Source organism: Neolamprologus multifasciatus, chromosome 5 (assembly GCF_963576455.1).
Source record: "Neolamprologus multifasciatus chromosome 5, fNeoMul1.2, whole genome shotgun sequence".
Taxonomy (NCBI): domain Eukaryota; kingdom Metazoa; phylum Chordata; class Actinopteri; order Cichliformes; family Cichlidae; genus Neolamprologus; species Neolamprologus multifasciatus.
This window is the reverse complement of record NC_140443.1, coordinates 27306680-27323239: the sequence shown is the minus strand read 5'-3', so window position 1 is coordinate 27323239 and position 16560 is coordinate 27306680. Positions and strand designations below refer to the sequence as shown.

General features: G+C 38.0%; 2 protein-coding genes across 6 annotated transcripts in view; both read right to left on the bottom strand.

The window, feature by feature from the left end:
• slc2a9l2 (solute carrier family 2 member 9, like 2) overlaps positions 1 to 3247 on the bottom strand; it is a 99912-nt gene extending 96665 nt beyond the window's left edge. For 2 of the 5 annotated variants that reach the window (XM_085159121.1, XM_085159118.1), the window contains exon 1: positions 3096 to 3247. The gene's annotated coding sequence lies outside the window, so the exon portion shown is untranslated. Of the gene's footprint in view, positions 1 to 88; positions 213 to 1650; positions 2014 to 3095 lie in introns of those variants that run through there. The other 3 variants (XM_085159119.1, XM_085159120.1, XM_085159117.1) reach the window with 3 other exon arrangements.
• A 1612-nt stretch (positions 3248 to 4859) lies between these two features.
• wdr1 (WD repeat domain 1) lies at positions 4860 to 16010 on the bottom strand. Its single transcript, XM_085159116.1, has 15 exons — positions 15855 to 16010; positions 14276 to 14397; positions 13677 to 13767; positions 12649 to 12796; positions 12134 to 12314; positions 11064 to 11141; positions 10897 to 10977; positions 10250 to 10483; positions 9527 to 9619; positions 8819 to 8970; positions 8491 to 8578; positions 8257 to 8367; positions 7947 to 8120; positions 7688 to 7832; positions 4860 to 6065 (listed from the first exon to the last, which is right to left on the bottom strand). Exons 1-15 carry the CDS (start codon positions 15868 to 15870, stop codon positions 5959 to 5961), a joined length of 1821 nt encoding a protein of 606 aa, XP_085015242.1. The 5' UTR covers positions 15871 to 16010; the 3' UTR covers positions 4860 to 5958.
• Positions 16011 to 16560: the final 550 nt, after the last annotated feature.

Here is a 16560-nt window from a genome sequence, read left to right as displayed (position 1 = left end):
CAAAATATCAAAGCCCACCGTGGATACATGTAAGTCAGAAATGGTACAAAGTTTTTAACAAAAGGTATGACTGTGGGCATTTACTTACCCAGCATTCAGGCAACGTATCCAGTGCATACAAAGAGAATACTCCCCAAACATTTCCCAGACATAACTGTGATAACACAACTGAGAAATGATTAACCTTGAGTTCTTCCCTCCCTCTCCATATCTGAGATCAGCCACACTGCAGATAAAAGAACAAATACGCTGCATGTGTATTAGCTGGTATTACTGCATAACTGAGACACACAGATGGCAATGACTGATCTCTCTACTGTCCTGTCTTAATAAGAGCATGAACAGTTTCATGAGGATGGTTATAACAATTTATTACGCTTGATTAACTTACAGAAAGAACTCTTCCTCAAAAAAGGGGGTGGGGGTTTAGATGAAACCCATTTTTCTTCATTAAATGGTGTATTAACCAGCAAGCTGCTCCACAGTATGAATCGATTTTAAATAAAGAATTTATGCCGTGGGGAAGAACAAGGGCTGTGAAATACACAACTAATGCACAAACATACCGCCAACATTATATTCTACAGTAAACTCAACAACCGCGTAAAACACTGCACAACTGTATCGTGGCACAAGCAGTTTCATTTTTCATTTTGCTGCAGTGAAGCACAGGTGTACTCCAGGAACTGGTGGCATCACTCATAGATGTGATTACAGGTGTTTAAAGTCTGACTTCCAACTGCATCCAAAGTGCATGTTTAACACTTTGAAGTTCAAAGTTCAAAGCAGTGAAATTCAGGTCTTCAATCACTAAGTTCACTTCTCTGCATTCGAATTGGACACAATCGGTAAAATGCGCCCAACTCCTGTGCACTGTGGGATAGCAGGTGCACTGGCTTTTTTATATTTTTATTCATTCATTCAAATCACTAGTGAACCAATTGGGGGGTTTTCTCGTTTATTAGATAATTTGTTAGCTCCCCTGTGACTCTTGCTTTTCTAGGTCAGTTTTGGGTACTTTAGATTTGGGTCTATTAAGTAGCTGGTTAGTTATGTTACATTGTTATCCTATGTTGGCATTACCACTTGAGTTTAATCTGGTTTATTTGATCTCTTCTAAGGGCCCAGAGCTACATCTGACTTCTTGCAAACTCTTTTTTTAATACTCATTGTAATAGAAAGTCATAATTACAAGGCACAAAATTGCTGTTATGAGCTCTCCTGATGAAACAAAAAGTTCTGATACATTAGGTCATAACTATAAGAATATGAGGTCAAAATTAGGAGAAATAATTTTGTTTTTTGACAAAAAGGTAATGACTCTATAAAAACAAAGAGACTTGCAGATCAGTGTCCTCTTTCTTCCATAGCCCTAGGTCCCAGGGTCCACATCCATACCTACAGCTTGTGACTCTTACATGTCTTTGGACTGTGGAGCAACTACAGGAAACACACACGGGCAATGGGAGAAGCTGAAGTCAAACAAAGTCCAAACAAATGAGAACCAGGAGATTCAAACCCGGAACATGCTGCAACTCAGTGAAACCATTTAAGTACCATCTATTATGTTTGGGGACAAGGAACATAAACCTCCTTCATTTCATGCATGGAAACACTGCAGTCAGACAACATCAAGATCCTGGAACTCACCATGAAATTTGGTATATAGTACATCCCATCCAGGCGCTGGAAATGCAAGGCCTGAACTCGCAAATGTGCAAATACCGTGCTGATAAGAGCTTGACTCTCGAAATATAAGAACAATGAAGTGTGGTCATCCGGTTTAACCACACACCACATTGTTCGGCCACATTCCTAGAACTCGTGTGAGAATGAGGAGCAAACCATTCACAAACGCAATAATCCAAAGTGAACATTCAGATGAAAGTATTCCACAGAGACATGTCGGAGGCTAATGTGCTATCAAAAGCAGTAACAACAATATTCCAACGCCAAAAAGAACAAACTGATTTTGTAGGCAGAAAGAACCATGACATGCTGCAGTTTTTTAGAGCACAACAACTTGGTGTTTAATCCTCAAAAAAGAAACCCTCCTCAGGCAGCTTTTTCACTGGCTTCTTTTTCACTGGCTTTTTCAATGGCTTCTTTATTCTCCCTCAACCTCACAGTAATTACATTTTTAAACAGCTTGTGACAACTATTTATAATGCAAACACGTGATTTTTTTGGATTTTTTTTTTTTTTTTTTTTTACCAAAACTGCAAAGTACAGGCTCTACAACTCTTTCTTTTTTTTTCTTTTTTTTTTTTTTAGCTTTGAAAACTGTCCTAAAGAAACATTTGGGTCAATAGCTGCCGTGGGGAAAAAAGATACTGCTGAGTAATGAAACTCGGGCTTGTAAGGTGAACACCCCCTTTGGGACAGCTTTTCTCAGCTCGGGAGTCTAGGTAACACAAGTATTAGATTGCCTGGGGGGGGGGGGGGGGGGTGGACCTTTCATGAGGGGAAAAATCCATAGACCGCGTCAAACCTCTGAATTCATACTTGAATTTTTATTTTTACAACAAAAATATTGAACCTAGGATGTCTTGTGTATTTTATACATATTGCATGTTACACACTGGGGTTAAATGTGCTCAGTCAAAGTATATATATATATACTGGAATAATGTACAATAAAATGATAGATATGGATATATTACAATAAAAAACAGCAGATAAATGGACTGGATCTTTTATTCATATACATATACAGTATAGATAGATAGATAGATAGATAGATAGATAGATAGATAGATAGATAGATAGATAGATAGATAGATAGATAGATAGATAGATAGATAGATAGATAGATAGATAGATAGATAGATAGATAGATTGTGCCAACAACACAAAGTTCATGTCCTCTAGCCTTGTTTTATCTCTGAGATCATTCTCTCTGGTGCTTTCTACTCCACTGACTTCACATAGTTACGACAGAAAGTTGTTGCTACTACTACAATGTCACTGTCAACAAAGTATTTTTCCACAAGTGGGAAAAAACAGGAAAGTTTCGAACGTTCCCCTGACGACAGCAGCATTCATTTTGTAAAAAGAAAAAATACATAAACAAGTGTAAGAGAGAGTAAATTCACCAGATCCTCTTAAGAATCTTTCTGTCCAGTGCCAGGGTTTCCCTGCAGATTCAGAGAGTAGCCATAGGCACATAATTAAAAAGTAATCATTATCACATGAGAGCCTGCTGGATAACTTAATTTGCTGAAGCTGGACATGAAAAGAGAAAGAACACAGCTCAGACAGGAACTCAGTCAATCATTGGCCTGATAGCATTACATAATGTTACTGCTGGAAGAAAATCACGATTTAACTAGCGCTGACCTTTGAACATCTCTTTACATCAACAGCACGTTACATCATTTTTAATCAACACATTTCCCTGACTGTCCTTGTTTTTAATCTCATAGTATAGTATTTCACTTGCCTTTTTATTTGCCTTTCTCTAGCAGGTTGCTTCAAGAAGTCCAGCTGAGCTCCTTCTCACTCCAACACAAAACCTGTTTGAGTCAAACTGTTTCTTTCTTCAACTGCTTTTCCTAAAGGACACCTTGCCGTGCGAGTATGCTGTGAACTTGGAAAATAGACAGATCATTTTTTTCACCCCCTATGTGCTAGAGAGACACGGGCTTACTTTACAGATGAGAATAGAATTATTAGCCCACCTATACATTTTTTCAAAGTATTTCCCAAGTGCCAAACATCCTAGTTTTATTTTTGATGGTTACATTGTTTAACTTTGTGCACAGAAACAACATTATTCCACTAAAACTACAATGGTCAAAATTATTAGCCCAAATTATGTTAATTTTCATCTGTGTATCCTTTTTGCTGTTGTTAGGTGTTGTTTTCATGTCTCAAATACACCTCTAGAGTAACCCCAGTTCATTCTTTTTGTCAAATCTCTCAAGCTTCTCCAGATTTGATGATCTTCTGACGTGGACCTTGCTCTTCAGTTCACCACACAGATTTATGTCAGTTTACTTTGGTCTTTAGTTCTTTACCAGAAGCGATATATGTTTAAGGTCACTGTTTTGATGGAAGACAAAGGATACACTCACTCAGTTTTGCTGCTGACTCTACTTGAGGTTTTTCTTTCAAATATGTCACATATGCTTCTGCTTTCATGATTCCTTCCATCTTGATAAGATTCCCAGTTTCAGACACACTGAAGCATCCCCACAGTTCTTCTGCAAAAGTGCAATTTTTCTTAGCCTGCAACGTCACAGTCCATTGCTGTGCAGAGTGCTAGTGATTGTCTTAAGACTGCAAATCCTGACTTGTCAAAGTCAATCACTGGTGTCTTGGCAGTTATTCTGGGATCTTTAGACACATCTTTCACTAGTTTTCTTCGCAGATTCTTTGATATCTTACAGTTACTTCTGCCAGGCTTGTTCTGTACTGTGTGGCTCTCTTTCAATTTCTTGAAGATACTTCTCACTTCAGTTGTCATAAACGTGTTTATGCTTTGCTTTCCTGCTTTATAAGCATCAACAATTCTTTTTCTCAAGTCTAAACTTTTTCCTTTGTTTTTGGCACAATGCTTTCTCAAGTGCCAGCTCCCTGAAGTTGTTGTGCTGTATGTAAATTGGAACATATCCATCAGTTTAACTTGATTTTACAAGCTTTGACTATTACAAAGTAAAAGCACATCCTTTCAGTTGTTTGTGCTATGGCTCAATAAACAGTTTTCAGGGAGCTAGAATTTGCCTGGCATTATTTTTTTACTTAAATCTTTTTTTTTAATTAAATAATCCATTGCACAACAAAAATCTGTTCTAACTGTTGCTATAATAATGTGCTTTTATTGGTGCCATGAGGACCTGTAGGCAAGTACCATCAGCTTCTATTATACTAAACAGCTGAATAAATAATGTAAAATGATAGGGATGTGTAAATGGTACTACAGGTCAGAGAGAAAATATGTTAGGAAACATTTCTATCACCTCTGCTTTGTTATATTTATGAAAAAAAGAGACTGGAAATTATTTGAATCATAAACACCCTTTAAAGAAGTTCATCAGCTCCGGTCACTCAGGAGGCCCCTCTAAGTAAACATCTACAGGTTAATCTATTCATGTTATTCATGTTTGCCATAAAGCTGTGCTGAAAATTCTCAGTTCAGTCTACAACTCAGGTGTTTAAAAGGATTACTGCGTGACAAGAAAAATGCATAAAAAGTTTTTTTTATTATTATTATTATTAATAATAATAATCATGAGTCTGTTCCACTTTGTAAGTGGATGCATAAAGACATAGAAAAAAAATTATGAGACAAGCAATGAGAGCCCAGACAAACGCACAGCAACAACACAGGACCTTCAACTAAACAGGCAGCATCTTGATTGTACACGTACTTCTCTCGGTTCCTATTATTGCTTCCCAGTCCAACAAGAAGAAATGTGAACCACAAAGTATGAAACCTAGGACAAAGCCAAAAGGCAAAGATTCACCCACCTTAAAACTTTGAAAATAAAGACTGACAGGCAGTTGGAACCAGTTACAGCTAATTTCAGGAATGTAACCAACGGGTTTTGTTTGTTTCCAACATACTTTTGTTCAATTAAAGGAAAAATATATGATTATGGTTCTTCCTTTAAGCCAGAAAGCATTGACCCCAACCACAGTTTATACCCATGGAATGATGAGCTCATTAATATTTTTTTGGGTCCATCATGCTTAAAGTGCTGTAAAAGCACACATTGTTACACGTTTCCTCTCTGTAAGCTAAGGTTATTTGCATTAAACAGATCACATGTGGTACCTTTTTACCTTTTTAACTGCTCAAAATCATTTACAAGTTTGGTGTTTATAGACAGCATTGAACACTTTTTAGGCAGGGAAAATACAGTTAAAGGAGAAAAAAAAAAGGAGGGAAAAAAAAAGATTCAATTCAACAGTAGTCCTTGTCCCTGGAGATGTGGATGTTTGTCTGCTTGAAGCTCAGTATGTAATAGTCCACTGCTTGACACTGGCGTCGTGGGAGGTGGTGACCAGAGTGTGAGCATCTATCCAAGCCAGGCCGCTAACATGGTGCAATCGGTGAGCGTCTGCAACAAAGACATCACAGCAATTTTAAAAAATAAATAAATAAATAAAAAAGCCATCTTCAACTAAAAGAACCTGGGTTTAATAAAAGTTTAGTTTGTTTAACATCCCATACTGACAGATGTGAGTTACAACTCTTTAAGAAATCAAGCCTGGTTTTGCTCCTAAACTTTAAGAAGCAGATTCAACAAACTGAGTTTATAAACTTTGTAACCATTTAGGACCATTTCATTTATTTTTACCCTCTTTTCAATAATTGTTCAGTAAACATTTAATATTAAAAAGCTTATTCCTTGTTGAAGATAACAAAGAAAAATAAAGGTAACAGTCCCGCTGTGTAACTGCACCCAGATGCAAACCCTAATTGCAGATCCAGTTCAGAGTCACTGCAATCTACGATGACCAGATGTCTCTTTGTGGGACTGCACAGCATTTTTATTCATTCTCCTCATCACACATTTTCACTGGTTCTGCAGGACATGCACTTTTTTTTTTTTAAGTCTGTCTGGTACTCAACGTATATAAAGTAAAGACACCAAAAAGGCACAAGCAGTTTGTTGATAATCATCATGAAAGCTACCATAAAGAAAATGAAGTGTCTGTATATTCTGACAAGTAGTTTGTCTTTTTTGATTATTATTTTTCAGTTTTAATCTCCAAATGTGACAGGCATTTTCCATCACTGTGACTGATTACAGTACAACAGATCATTGATCAGTGTGCTATGTGGCTGATTTAGACACTGATTACTACAGTAACACACAGAAAATATTTCAGAGGAACTGGGTGATGGACACCTACATCACTGTCCAGAAAGACTGAGACTAGAGTTTTATGAATAAGCCATGAATCGTAATCCTCATCCTGGTACATCGATGACTGATTATATATAAAACTGGGTTTTTGCTTATCTCAGGGTTAAACTCAGTTGTTAGCCGAACCTGCTTCCTGGAAGAGGGCCCTGATCTGTAATGTCTTTATTATGGGTCCATTCAGCCAACCATCAGCTCTCTTTTTTTTTTTTTTTTTAGTAGTAGAGTTTGCAGTTTCTGTGAGATTTATACTGCACAAAGCATTTGTTAGAATTCACCACCCAAACAGCTTCACAGTTCAGCACTGAATCTACTGCAGTCACAGTTACTGCTGATCCAATAAGCACATTCAATACTAAGTATTCAAATGGTAAAACAGAGGTCGGCTATATTTTAAAGCTGTCACAGAAAATGTGATGGAAGCCACTCAAACCATTCATTTATCTGAAGAACATATACATGTATAAATCACTTATTCAACAGCGAAATATTTTCGTGAGTAAAATTTCCTCTGACAGTTCCCAGGAAAGTTGTTTTGGGGTTACTTAACAGGATTTGGTTTTCTAACAGCTTTTGCTGTGCCCGGCGTAAAAATCAGACCACAGCTGTAATCGTTTTTGACGATGTTGAGAACGATGCAGGTTTGTTCAGCTGAAGTGTAATCAGATGCAGTTTCTTCATGGTTCCGTGAAATGAGCCAACAGCAAATGTATAAATGTAGCTGAGCTATAGTTACTCCTAGTCTTTTTTAAAAAAAAAAAAAAAAACAACATGCTTAGATGTGTTGAGTGTGGATCGCTTGCGAGACCGACCTGGGATTTTGAGCCGCTGGTCTGGATCGCTAACAGTCCAGACGTAGACCAGCATGTCCATCCCACCAGTCGCAAAGTGCTCATTATCAGGTGACCAGGCCAAAGTCACAGGTTTGGCATGGTGTCCATAAAACTCATTTTTAACCTGATGGGAAAAAAGAGGCAACCATATTTAAAAAAAAAAAAAAAAAAAAAAAAAAAAAAAAAAGTAACAGGCAACAAACAGAAGACAGGATGATTAAGAAAGGCAAATATTTACCGAATAGCCATCTGCCACGTTAAAGACAGTGATAACCTTCTTGTCATCAATGGCAGCCAGATAGGCGCCATCATTCGAATAGGCCATGTCTGTAATGGGCCCTTTGACCTCAAGAGCTTTCCCCTCATCTTTCAGAGTGTTGCCCTGAACTGAGTACAGATGAACTTTTCCATCCTAAGGAGAAAGAAAGAAAATGAATCCAGAGTCCAACCAAGCTTTTCTGTGATAGCTATAGTGTGTTTTTATTAAATGGAACCAACAAACATTGACCGAATGTAAACATGTGGCGAGATTATCTGTGTCCACTTACTGCTCCGCCCACTGCAGCAGTGGTGCCGCCAGGATGCAAAACTCCAACCTCTGCTTCATAGCCAAGATTGTCCAATGTGAAGACTTTCTTCTTATCCTTCACAAGGACAATCTACAAAGAGCCATGAATAACAATGCGGTCATTATTCCACAAACAAAAATCACCAACCTTGCAAGTGCAAGAATGACTGGATCTGATTTATGCAAGCAGTAATGACTGAAGCAAAGACATTACCTGCCCAATGCACACAGCCAATGACAGCCCACCTGCCCCTACGGACACACTTTTAGGCTGGAAATCCATCTTCACCACATCAGAGGCACTAGAAACCAACAAAAGAGGTTATTTATGTGAGGAGAGGAAGAAGAAAAAACAACAACCCTCTTCCTGCTATGAACAATTGAACTGTAAGCATGCATAAATTTTTTTTTTTTTTAAAAAGTACTTTCTTAGCCTTCCACCCTGTCCTTCCCCTGATCAAGGACAAACTTCTGTTTACTAGACCAAATGTAAAATAATTAATAAAATGGATTATTCATAAAGCCACATCATGGCCCCTCACCTGTACTCCTTCTTGCTGATGCTGGTGTAGCGCAGTGTATCATCCATGCTGCACGTCACCAACTCATTAACTTCATCAGTCACGATCTTGCTAACCTGGTTGCTGTGACCTTTTCCTGAGAAGCAGTCGTTCTCTCCAGTTTCTGCATCCCAGTAATGTGAGGGATAAGTTAAGGAACATTATCTATGTCTGCAGTTATTCTATGCAAATATGCAAGTCTGAGAAATGCCTGCAAAAACCAAAAACTGAAGTTGTTTTGTAACTTGCGTCACTATTCAAATAACAAAGCTCTCTAAAGAGTTATTCAACAGTGGTAGATGGGCCATATTTTTATTTATGTTTTTTTTAAGCAAACTATTAGAAAGTTCTGCTGCTTCAGGTTGTAAAAATGTAATTGTTCAATTTAAAGAGCTCAAATTATTTTAACAATTTGATTATTTTTTTTTTTTAATTTTGATTAAAACTCAGCTCCTGCACAACGTGAATCAAATCTACATTGATAGAAATCAATTAAATTTGATGAATGAAAAAAGGGCACGTTACATTATCACTACAAGTGTGTAATGACCTTGTGTTAAACAGAAAAACATCAAACCTCTTCTGAAAACAATTGAGCAAGATTGAAGCTTACATGCAGGACAGGGCGCCTACGCATGTCCCACTGAGTGACCTTTACAGTCATTAGCGACAATCAGTAAGTGTTGAAAGGATATTTATGTGTCCGTCGTGACTCCCCGAGTAGATGTACGGCCGCCCTTCATTTTTGTGAACAGTCACACACTGGATGGACTTGGTATGACCCTGTAGAAAGAATAAGCATACATTTGGATATATGGAAAGGTACACAAGACATTAACACTACAGTATTGCATCCCCACACAAATGAAAGACAGCACAGAGAACTGAAAACATTCATCTTTGTAATACCCACAGTGCACATTTAGATGCTTCTGTGAGAAGTTTATGTAATGACTTATTTTCCTGTCTTACCTACTAAACACGTGTATGATGGATACATCAGGAAGATGCATCACAAGACCCTTCTAGCCTCCTCACACCGACACCCTCATGTGTAAATGTTGAGCACACTGCTCTTTCATCACTAAAAACTAATTTCTCTTCCCATTTGAAAACAAAAAAAAAACTTGTATGAAAACAAGCAACTCAGTAAAGCAGGATCTGCAGTGTGCATTTGCACTCTTAGGCATGCAGTTTGAACCATCGCTATGCAAATATTGATGCGATTTACATTTAACAGATGCAAAGTTTTGTTTTCAAACACTGTAGAAAATGTTTCTACTATGACACTTTAATTTCCATTGTATTTCAGAAGCTCAAACACAGTTAAAAAACTAACAAAACTGCCATTATCATCATTATAAAATCAATTATTCTATCCAGAAATAGCATCCTTTAATTCTTGAGGCTGACCTTGATTGTGCGTATGGGCCGGTTGGGGTTGTTCTTGTCCAAGTAGTTGATGTATCCTGACAAGGAGATGCTGAGGAGGTGGTCTTTCTGCCACAGGCACCCCAGCTGCTGGTCTGTCACGTCGGAGCCCAGGTTGAAGGTGGTGACAGCCGTGGTTGCACCGACATCCCAGAGCTTCACGGTCTTGTCCCCTGAGGCAGAGATCAGTTGAGAGCTGTCAGGGCTCCAGCTGACCTGTGGGCGAAAAAACAGAAACGTAATATGTCAGAATGCACGTGAGCAAAGACGGAAATTCTGTAAGCACTGTTTGTGCAACCTATGAATGGGCATTAAACAATAGAAGAAAACACACCAACACTACGTGGAAAAGAAATCAAAGAAAAATGAGAAAAGATTAGTAATTCGAGGACAGAAGGGTTTATAGCATGCATAATTACCATTGGCACATAATTCCTCTAGGCAGACTGCCAAATCTGATTATAGTTGGCTCTCCAGAACAACAAAAGCCATTCATTTAACAAAGTGACTGTAAGTTAACACTGTAGCAAAGAGGTAAAACACTAGGATTGATCCTTTAAACAAGGCAGACTGTTAATGTACCTATCCATATTATTCACTGGAGTTTGTTTTAACCTAAAAACACTTACAGCATAGATTCCTCCTTTGTGAGCCTTCTCTCCACCAAGGGAGCCAACACATTCACCAGTTGTTCCATCATAGATGAAAATCTGTGGATATTTAATAAAAACAATTAGGTACACATTTTGCTTAAAGTCATTTTAATTTTAAGTTTCACATGATAACGGACACTTACCTGGCCATCAGCACCAGCTGTAACAAACCGACTTCCATCTGGAGAGAAACGAATGCAGTTGACGAACTGGCTGTGGTCCTTTAGGTGGAAAAAAATGAAAAAGAAATCAACATAGAAGTTAGCTTTATGGATCAAATGAGTGTTTGATTTTGACACATAATATTTGGTCTTGTGCATAAATGGAAACCAAACATTGAAAGTACATCCAGTATTTTCAACAGTTAGTGTAGACTTAACATAGTCTCAAACAAGTTAGGAAGGAGGAAGCACAAAAAAAAAAAAAAAAAAAACACGGCTTAGTCATCTTCATGACTGACAGAAACTCAGTCCTTCCTCAATTGAGACCATCATGACTGACCAGTATGCAGGCTTAAGGAAAACAAATGTTTCCTTGATTTTCCTTTAAGCGTGTGTTATAGGCAAATTTGAGAATGTAAATTTACCTATGACACAAATAGTACAGGGTTCATGTGGAGAGCAAAGACATGGGATCAATAGCTGTGATTACAATTCTTGTTTGTTTTTTGTTTTAATTTAATAACACCCCACTAATAAGCCAATAATGCAATTCTTAAAGGGAATACAAGGTGTAATTCACTTTAAAATTTAACAAATATATCCACCGTTTTATGTACCTTTACCAACAGGATTTTATATTAACTTCAAATAAATTAGTCTAAGCAGCTCACACTCTCCAAGAATTTATGGGGGATGTGGATTATGTAATATGGAAACAGGCAAACAAGGCCACATTGTCAAAAACCAACAGAGTGTGGCAGATTTGAGATGGCCAACAGATATTAAAGCCAGAGAAAGTTGGAAAGCTGAAGGACAATGCTTTGTCACCAGTGCATGTCAAAGACAACATTTAGCCATTGGCTGTTCTGACCACTTTAATCCAGCACATGTCAGCAGATCATCTTTTCTCTAAGACTTGTCCAGCAAAACAACAGCCAAGAAAAAAGAAGAACAAACAAACAAACAAACAAACAATCCAGCTTAGCTCTAATTACTCTGGAACAAACACCTCTTTACTAAAGCTCCTCAAATTGCAAACAAATGCAACTCACCCGTAATGTGAACTTGAACTTGAAGGGAGGTCCCTCAAAGAAGGAGGCACAGGTGTCGTCACTGGCAGTGGCAAGGCGGTAAGGGCGCTTCTGCCTTATGTCTACACTGTTAATTAATTTTGAGTGGCCAGAAACCTCTCCCACTGATGAGCCAGAGTCCCACAGAAACACTGCCCCAAACCTACAATGACAAGTGAACACCGATACAGTTGATCCAGGTTTGAATTAGAGGAAGAAAGATACGTGCTAGAAGGTTTCGATTTCCTGACCTGCACAATAGTGATGTAAACAGTTCTTTTTATAATAAAAACAATTAATAAATTACATTTGTCCTGCAAGTGCACAAACATATCACCTTGATATCTAAAGCAAACAGTGGGTTTGTGCCACGTGGGAATAAATCAGTGTGAACGCTGTAAGAGAAGTTTCTCATGAGACAGTTACCATGGTTGATTTTAAACTACGAATCAATTTGTAGCCAGTGTAGCGCACAAAAAAAAAATCCTGACACTCACTTCTCTCGTCCGTCCCCAACAACAGCAATCCTCTTGCTGTCCTCTGTCCATGCAATGTCCTTCACCTTCCCTGAAATCGGGGTGTACTCATACTTGAGCATGTGTTCCTTCTGGGTGGTGTCCCAGATACGGATCTTTCCTGATGCATCTAACGGATATAAAAAGCAACATGATTACATAGCAGTCACATTATTGTGGCAACTATGAGAACACACAGTTTTACCAGGATTTTTGCAGTGACTACTGATAAAATGTGGCTTGACCTTCATTATGGTCCAAATTCTACACAAAATCTGACAAATCCATTTAAAAAACATGTTTTAATTTAGCACAACTTCTTAAGTAATAACTCACAACGCAAGCTGGAAAAAGTAAATAAAAGTCAATTAACCTAATAACATCACCAAAACCTACTTGGACTCAGATGTTTCAGTTAAAGCCTTGTCCCTAAATGTCCATAAATCACAATCTACTCTTCCTAGGAAAAACTGGTTTACATGCATTGTGTCTTAACAGCAATTTTCATAGGAACTTAGCAAGGAGCATTACAAAAGTGCATGAAACTAGAGGAGATGTGCACAATCTGCAGTTTGACAGGATATCAGGATTGTTGCTACACTGTTGGGAGTGAAGATTCTAGAAAGACTACAATATTCATTCAATAAAGTGTAAAAGAACCCAACAGAACACCATTACAAGAAACAAACAACACAAAAAAAACCCACAGAGACACACACACACACAGAGTTTAGATGTTCAGTAACACTACTGGGATAACTTTGTGATGCCAAAAAGACAAACATTGAGCTTGTTTGCAAAAATGGTCCAAGCCCCAAGTCGGCAGAAGGAGTTCAGTTTTTTTCTGCATGCACTGCGAGTGGTTACTGAGTGTCAGAAGCACAGCAGTTCGTGTTTTTGTTTACTCTAATGGTGTTCATCCCCAATTATGTTTTAGATAAAAATCAGTAAATTCCAGTAGGTTTACAAACTCTTTCTTGCAAATGTTCAAATGTATTTTTCTCTTTTACCTCCAGATGCAATGTAGAATCCACTGGGTGCATACTTCGCAACAGTAACTTGATGGGCATGCTCAGTGTAAATATCTGCAATAGCTGGGTTCTTAAAAAACACAAAAGTGGAAAGATTAGCTTGATTAGCTCACAAATGGCAAATAAACGATGAGCATTTTTCCAATTGGTCACTTAAACCCAAACATCTAATCAACAATTACTGTTGGCGAAGAAAAAAATAAAAATAAAAAAATACACTTTGGTAAACACTGGTAAACCACAAGCTGAAATCCTTTCCTGAGCTACTTCTAGATTAGGTGCCAACTGACACCATTATGCTAACAGTAATTGTGCCAGCATGCAACTCAGATTTCAGAGAATATCAAGGGCACAATACTGAACACGCCCAAAAATACTGGGTGTAGGAGGGCAACAAACAAAACTAACCACTAGTAGAGTGAAATGGTGTCTTTGATGTGGCTGCTAGCTTTTGATGCTGTACATTTTATGTGGTTATTATTCTCATTTAGTAGATTCTGTCATAGCCAGTAGATTTGTAAATACAAATGAATAAATTAATCAGCATCATGTTGATACAACTTTAAGACTTTAATTACTTCAATGTTCCTGATGATGACACATTTCCCATTGGTGTAGAGGAAGTTGTTGCCTTTGGGATCACCACCGATCACTTTTGCAACTCCCCTCTCCATCTGTGGGAGACTGGCAAACACACGTTCTGAAAAAAGTGAAAATGATAAAATCAAAGATGTGGAAAACATTAATTAATGCACTGCAGACAGTGTTAAACACAAATAGAAAAAGTGTTTCCCTGCATATCCTTTATCTGCTGGGAATAAAATCTGCCATTTCAGATAGCAGATTTTATTACTAACAGAAGTGTTCTGTATCAACTAGTCGTTCATTAGTCATCCATAGGACTAGTGGAGCTGGTTTCAGGTACCTTACTGATTATCACAGACACTTTGAGCACACGGCCAAGTCTATTCCTATTGGTCTACCAAGCAGTTTCACCCTCCTTATTAAATGCCCTGAATGCAAAGAGTTTTACACTTCAACCTTTAAGGAGTAACAAAAATAAAACATAACTAGATTATGTTCTTCTGTGCACTTCCTCAAAATTTGGGCCTTTTTTTTTTTTAAACACCAACTATGCTAGAAGACCAGTAAAAGACAAGTCTGGATTTGTTGCTGTCATTACATGGGTGAATTTTCTACTTTGTATATTACTAAAGAAAAAAAATACAAGTAACTGCTTGTAATTGAAGTATTTGCTTTTGTTTAGTTACACATTTTTAAGTACAGAGTATCCATTCAGTAAGGTTTATGTTGATGAGTCTTGTTTTATAATAAGTGTACCGATTTTTACCGAAATTGCACAATTTTAATTATACAGCAATTTCAAATATTAGTATTTGAATGGAAGGGAAGATATGAATGTTTTATTATAGTTATATTATAAATTTACCAACACTTTGCTTACCATAATTTTTACATAACATTGTAATAAAGTAAACGAGATACACACTCAGGTCAAAACGCACTAGTACTAGCACACTTTTGCTTGCTCATAATGGTTTTTGAATACATCACGAGTGAATCCTGCCTTATGCAGTAACTACACGGTTGTAACTTGAATGTGCCTTGAAAGACCAAAAATAAATAAATCACTCCCATGTTTTCGCCATTTATATTTCCCACTGATTCAATGAAAAAAAAAAAATGTAGCGTTAAATATGTTAGGACATTCGACCACCGACAAATGTGTACTTCAGTACTTCCTCGGTGCTTCACTGGCAGACAGCCTCTGTGTGGACATGTCATAACAAAGCAATGGGAGCACAACTATTTCCTGACAGAGGCTAGCAACCTAGCTAACTAAAAAGCCACTGCCTGTGGCATGAAGCGGCTGCACTGAGTGCCAAAACATCTGCACAACACGCCGAGCTTTCCAAACACAGGTGTGCACTACACCGGCCAGAATCGTTGCATGAACGAAGCCTTTTTTTTGTCTTTCTTGTGTGGGGTGAAGTGTCAAAATTACGCAGTTATGGGCGAGGCTAGCTAGCTGCTACCTGGGTGACTAGCAGATCTGCCGACTAGTGTCACGCGAAGTAAGAGCCTTGTTCCTGTTTTTCCCGCCCTGCTGCTGACACAGAAATGAGACAGACTTACTCAGTTCATACGGCATTTTTTCTCCGCTGCCTCTGGCTTGGCCTTTCTCTTCCAGATGAATGAAACAGTGAAGACAGAAAAGCGCCCGTGGCTTTGCACTACCCTCCCTGATACACAAACACGGAAGCGGGTGCAGCTCTCGCTCTGCCTGGCTTTGCCCATATATAGTAAACTCAGATACCACGCTGAGGCTGTCAGCCAGTAACCGTGCGCTCGAGCTTTGGGGATAAATTTTACCTAAATATAGTCTCTCAGGCTCCAGGGCCGAACTAAAGCCATTCCAAAGCTTCACTAATCAAAATGGTCAGGTTGCCTCATTTTGAGGCATATCATGTGCTACAGCCAGATCACAGAGTCTTTTGTTAATTTTTAAAAATATAAACATATAGAAACAACATTTCTAATTCCTCAAATAACATAACATTCCTCAAAGAATGTTATCGTGTTAGTAATATATATATATATATATATATATATATATATATATATATATATATATATATATGTATAATCCAGGCAACTTGTCATGGAATCTAGAAATAGAGTTAAAACTAAAATAAGGAGGTGAGTTTTGCGCAATCATTTAATTGCCTGAAAGGCCTGACTCAGGGTAGTAAAGCTCGCTCTCTGACACGCACTCCTTTGAGCGCCGTGGATTTGTGATAGCATGAATAACCAAATGAATTGCCCGGAAAGGTAAATGAGG

Bases quoted from the DNA above. Each gene is read 5' to 3' on its own strand.
- wdr1 (XM_085159116.1), bottom strand. The intron at 12,797-13,676 runs GTAAAAGAGAAA...TATATCCGTTAG, and splicing joins ATTCTACATTGCATCTGGAG to ATGCATCAGGAAAGATCCGT. The intron at 11,142-12,133 runs GTGAGTTGCATT...TTCCACCTAAAG, and splicing joins AGTTCAAGTTCACATTACGG to GACCACAGCCAGTTCGTCAA.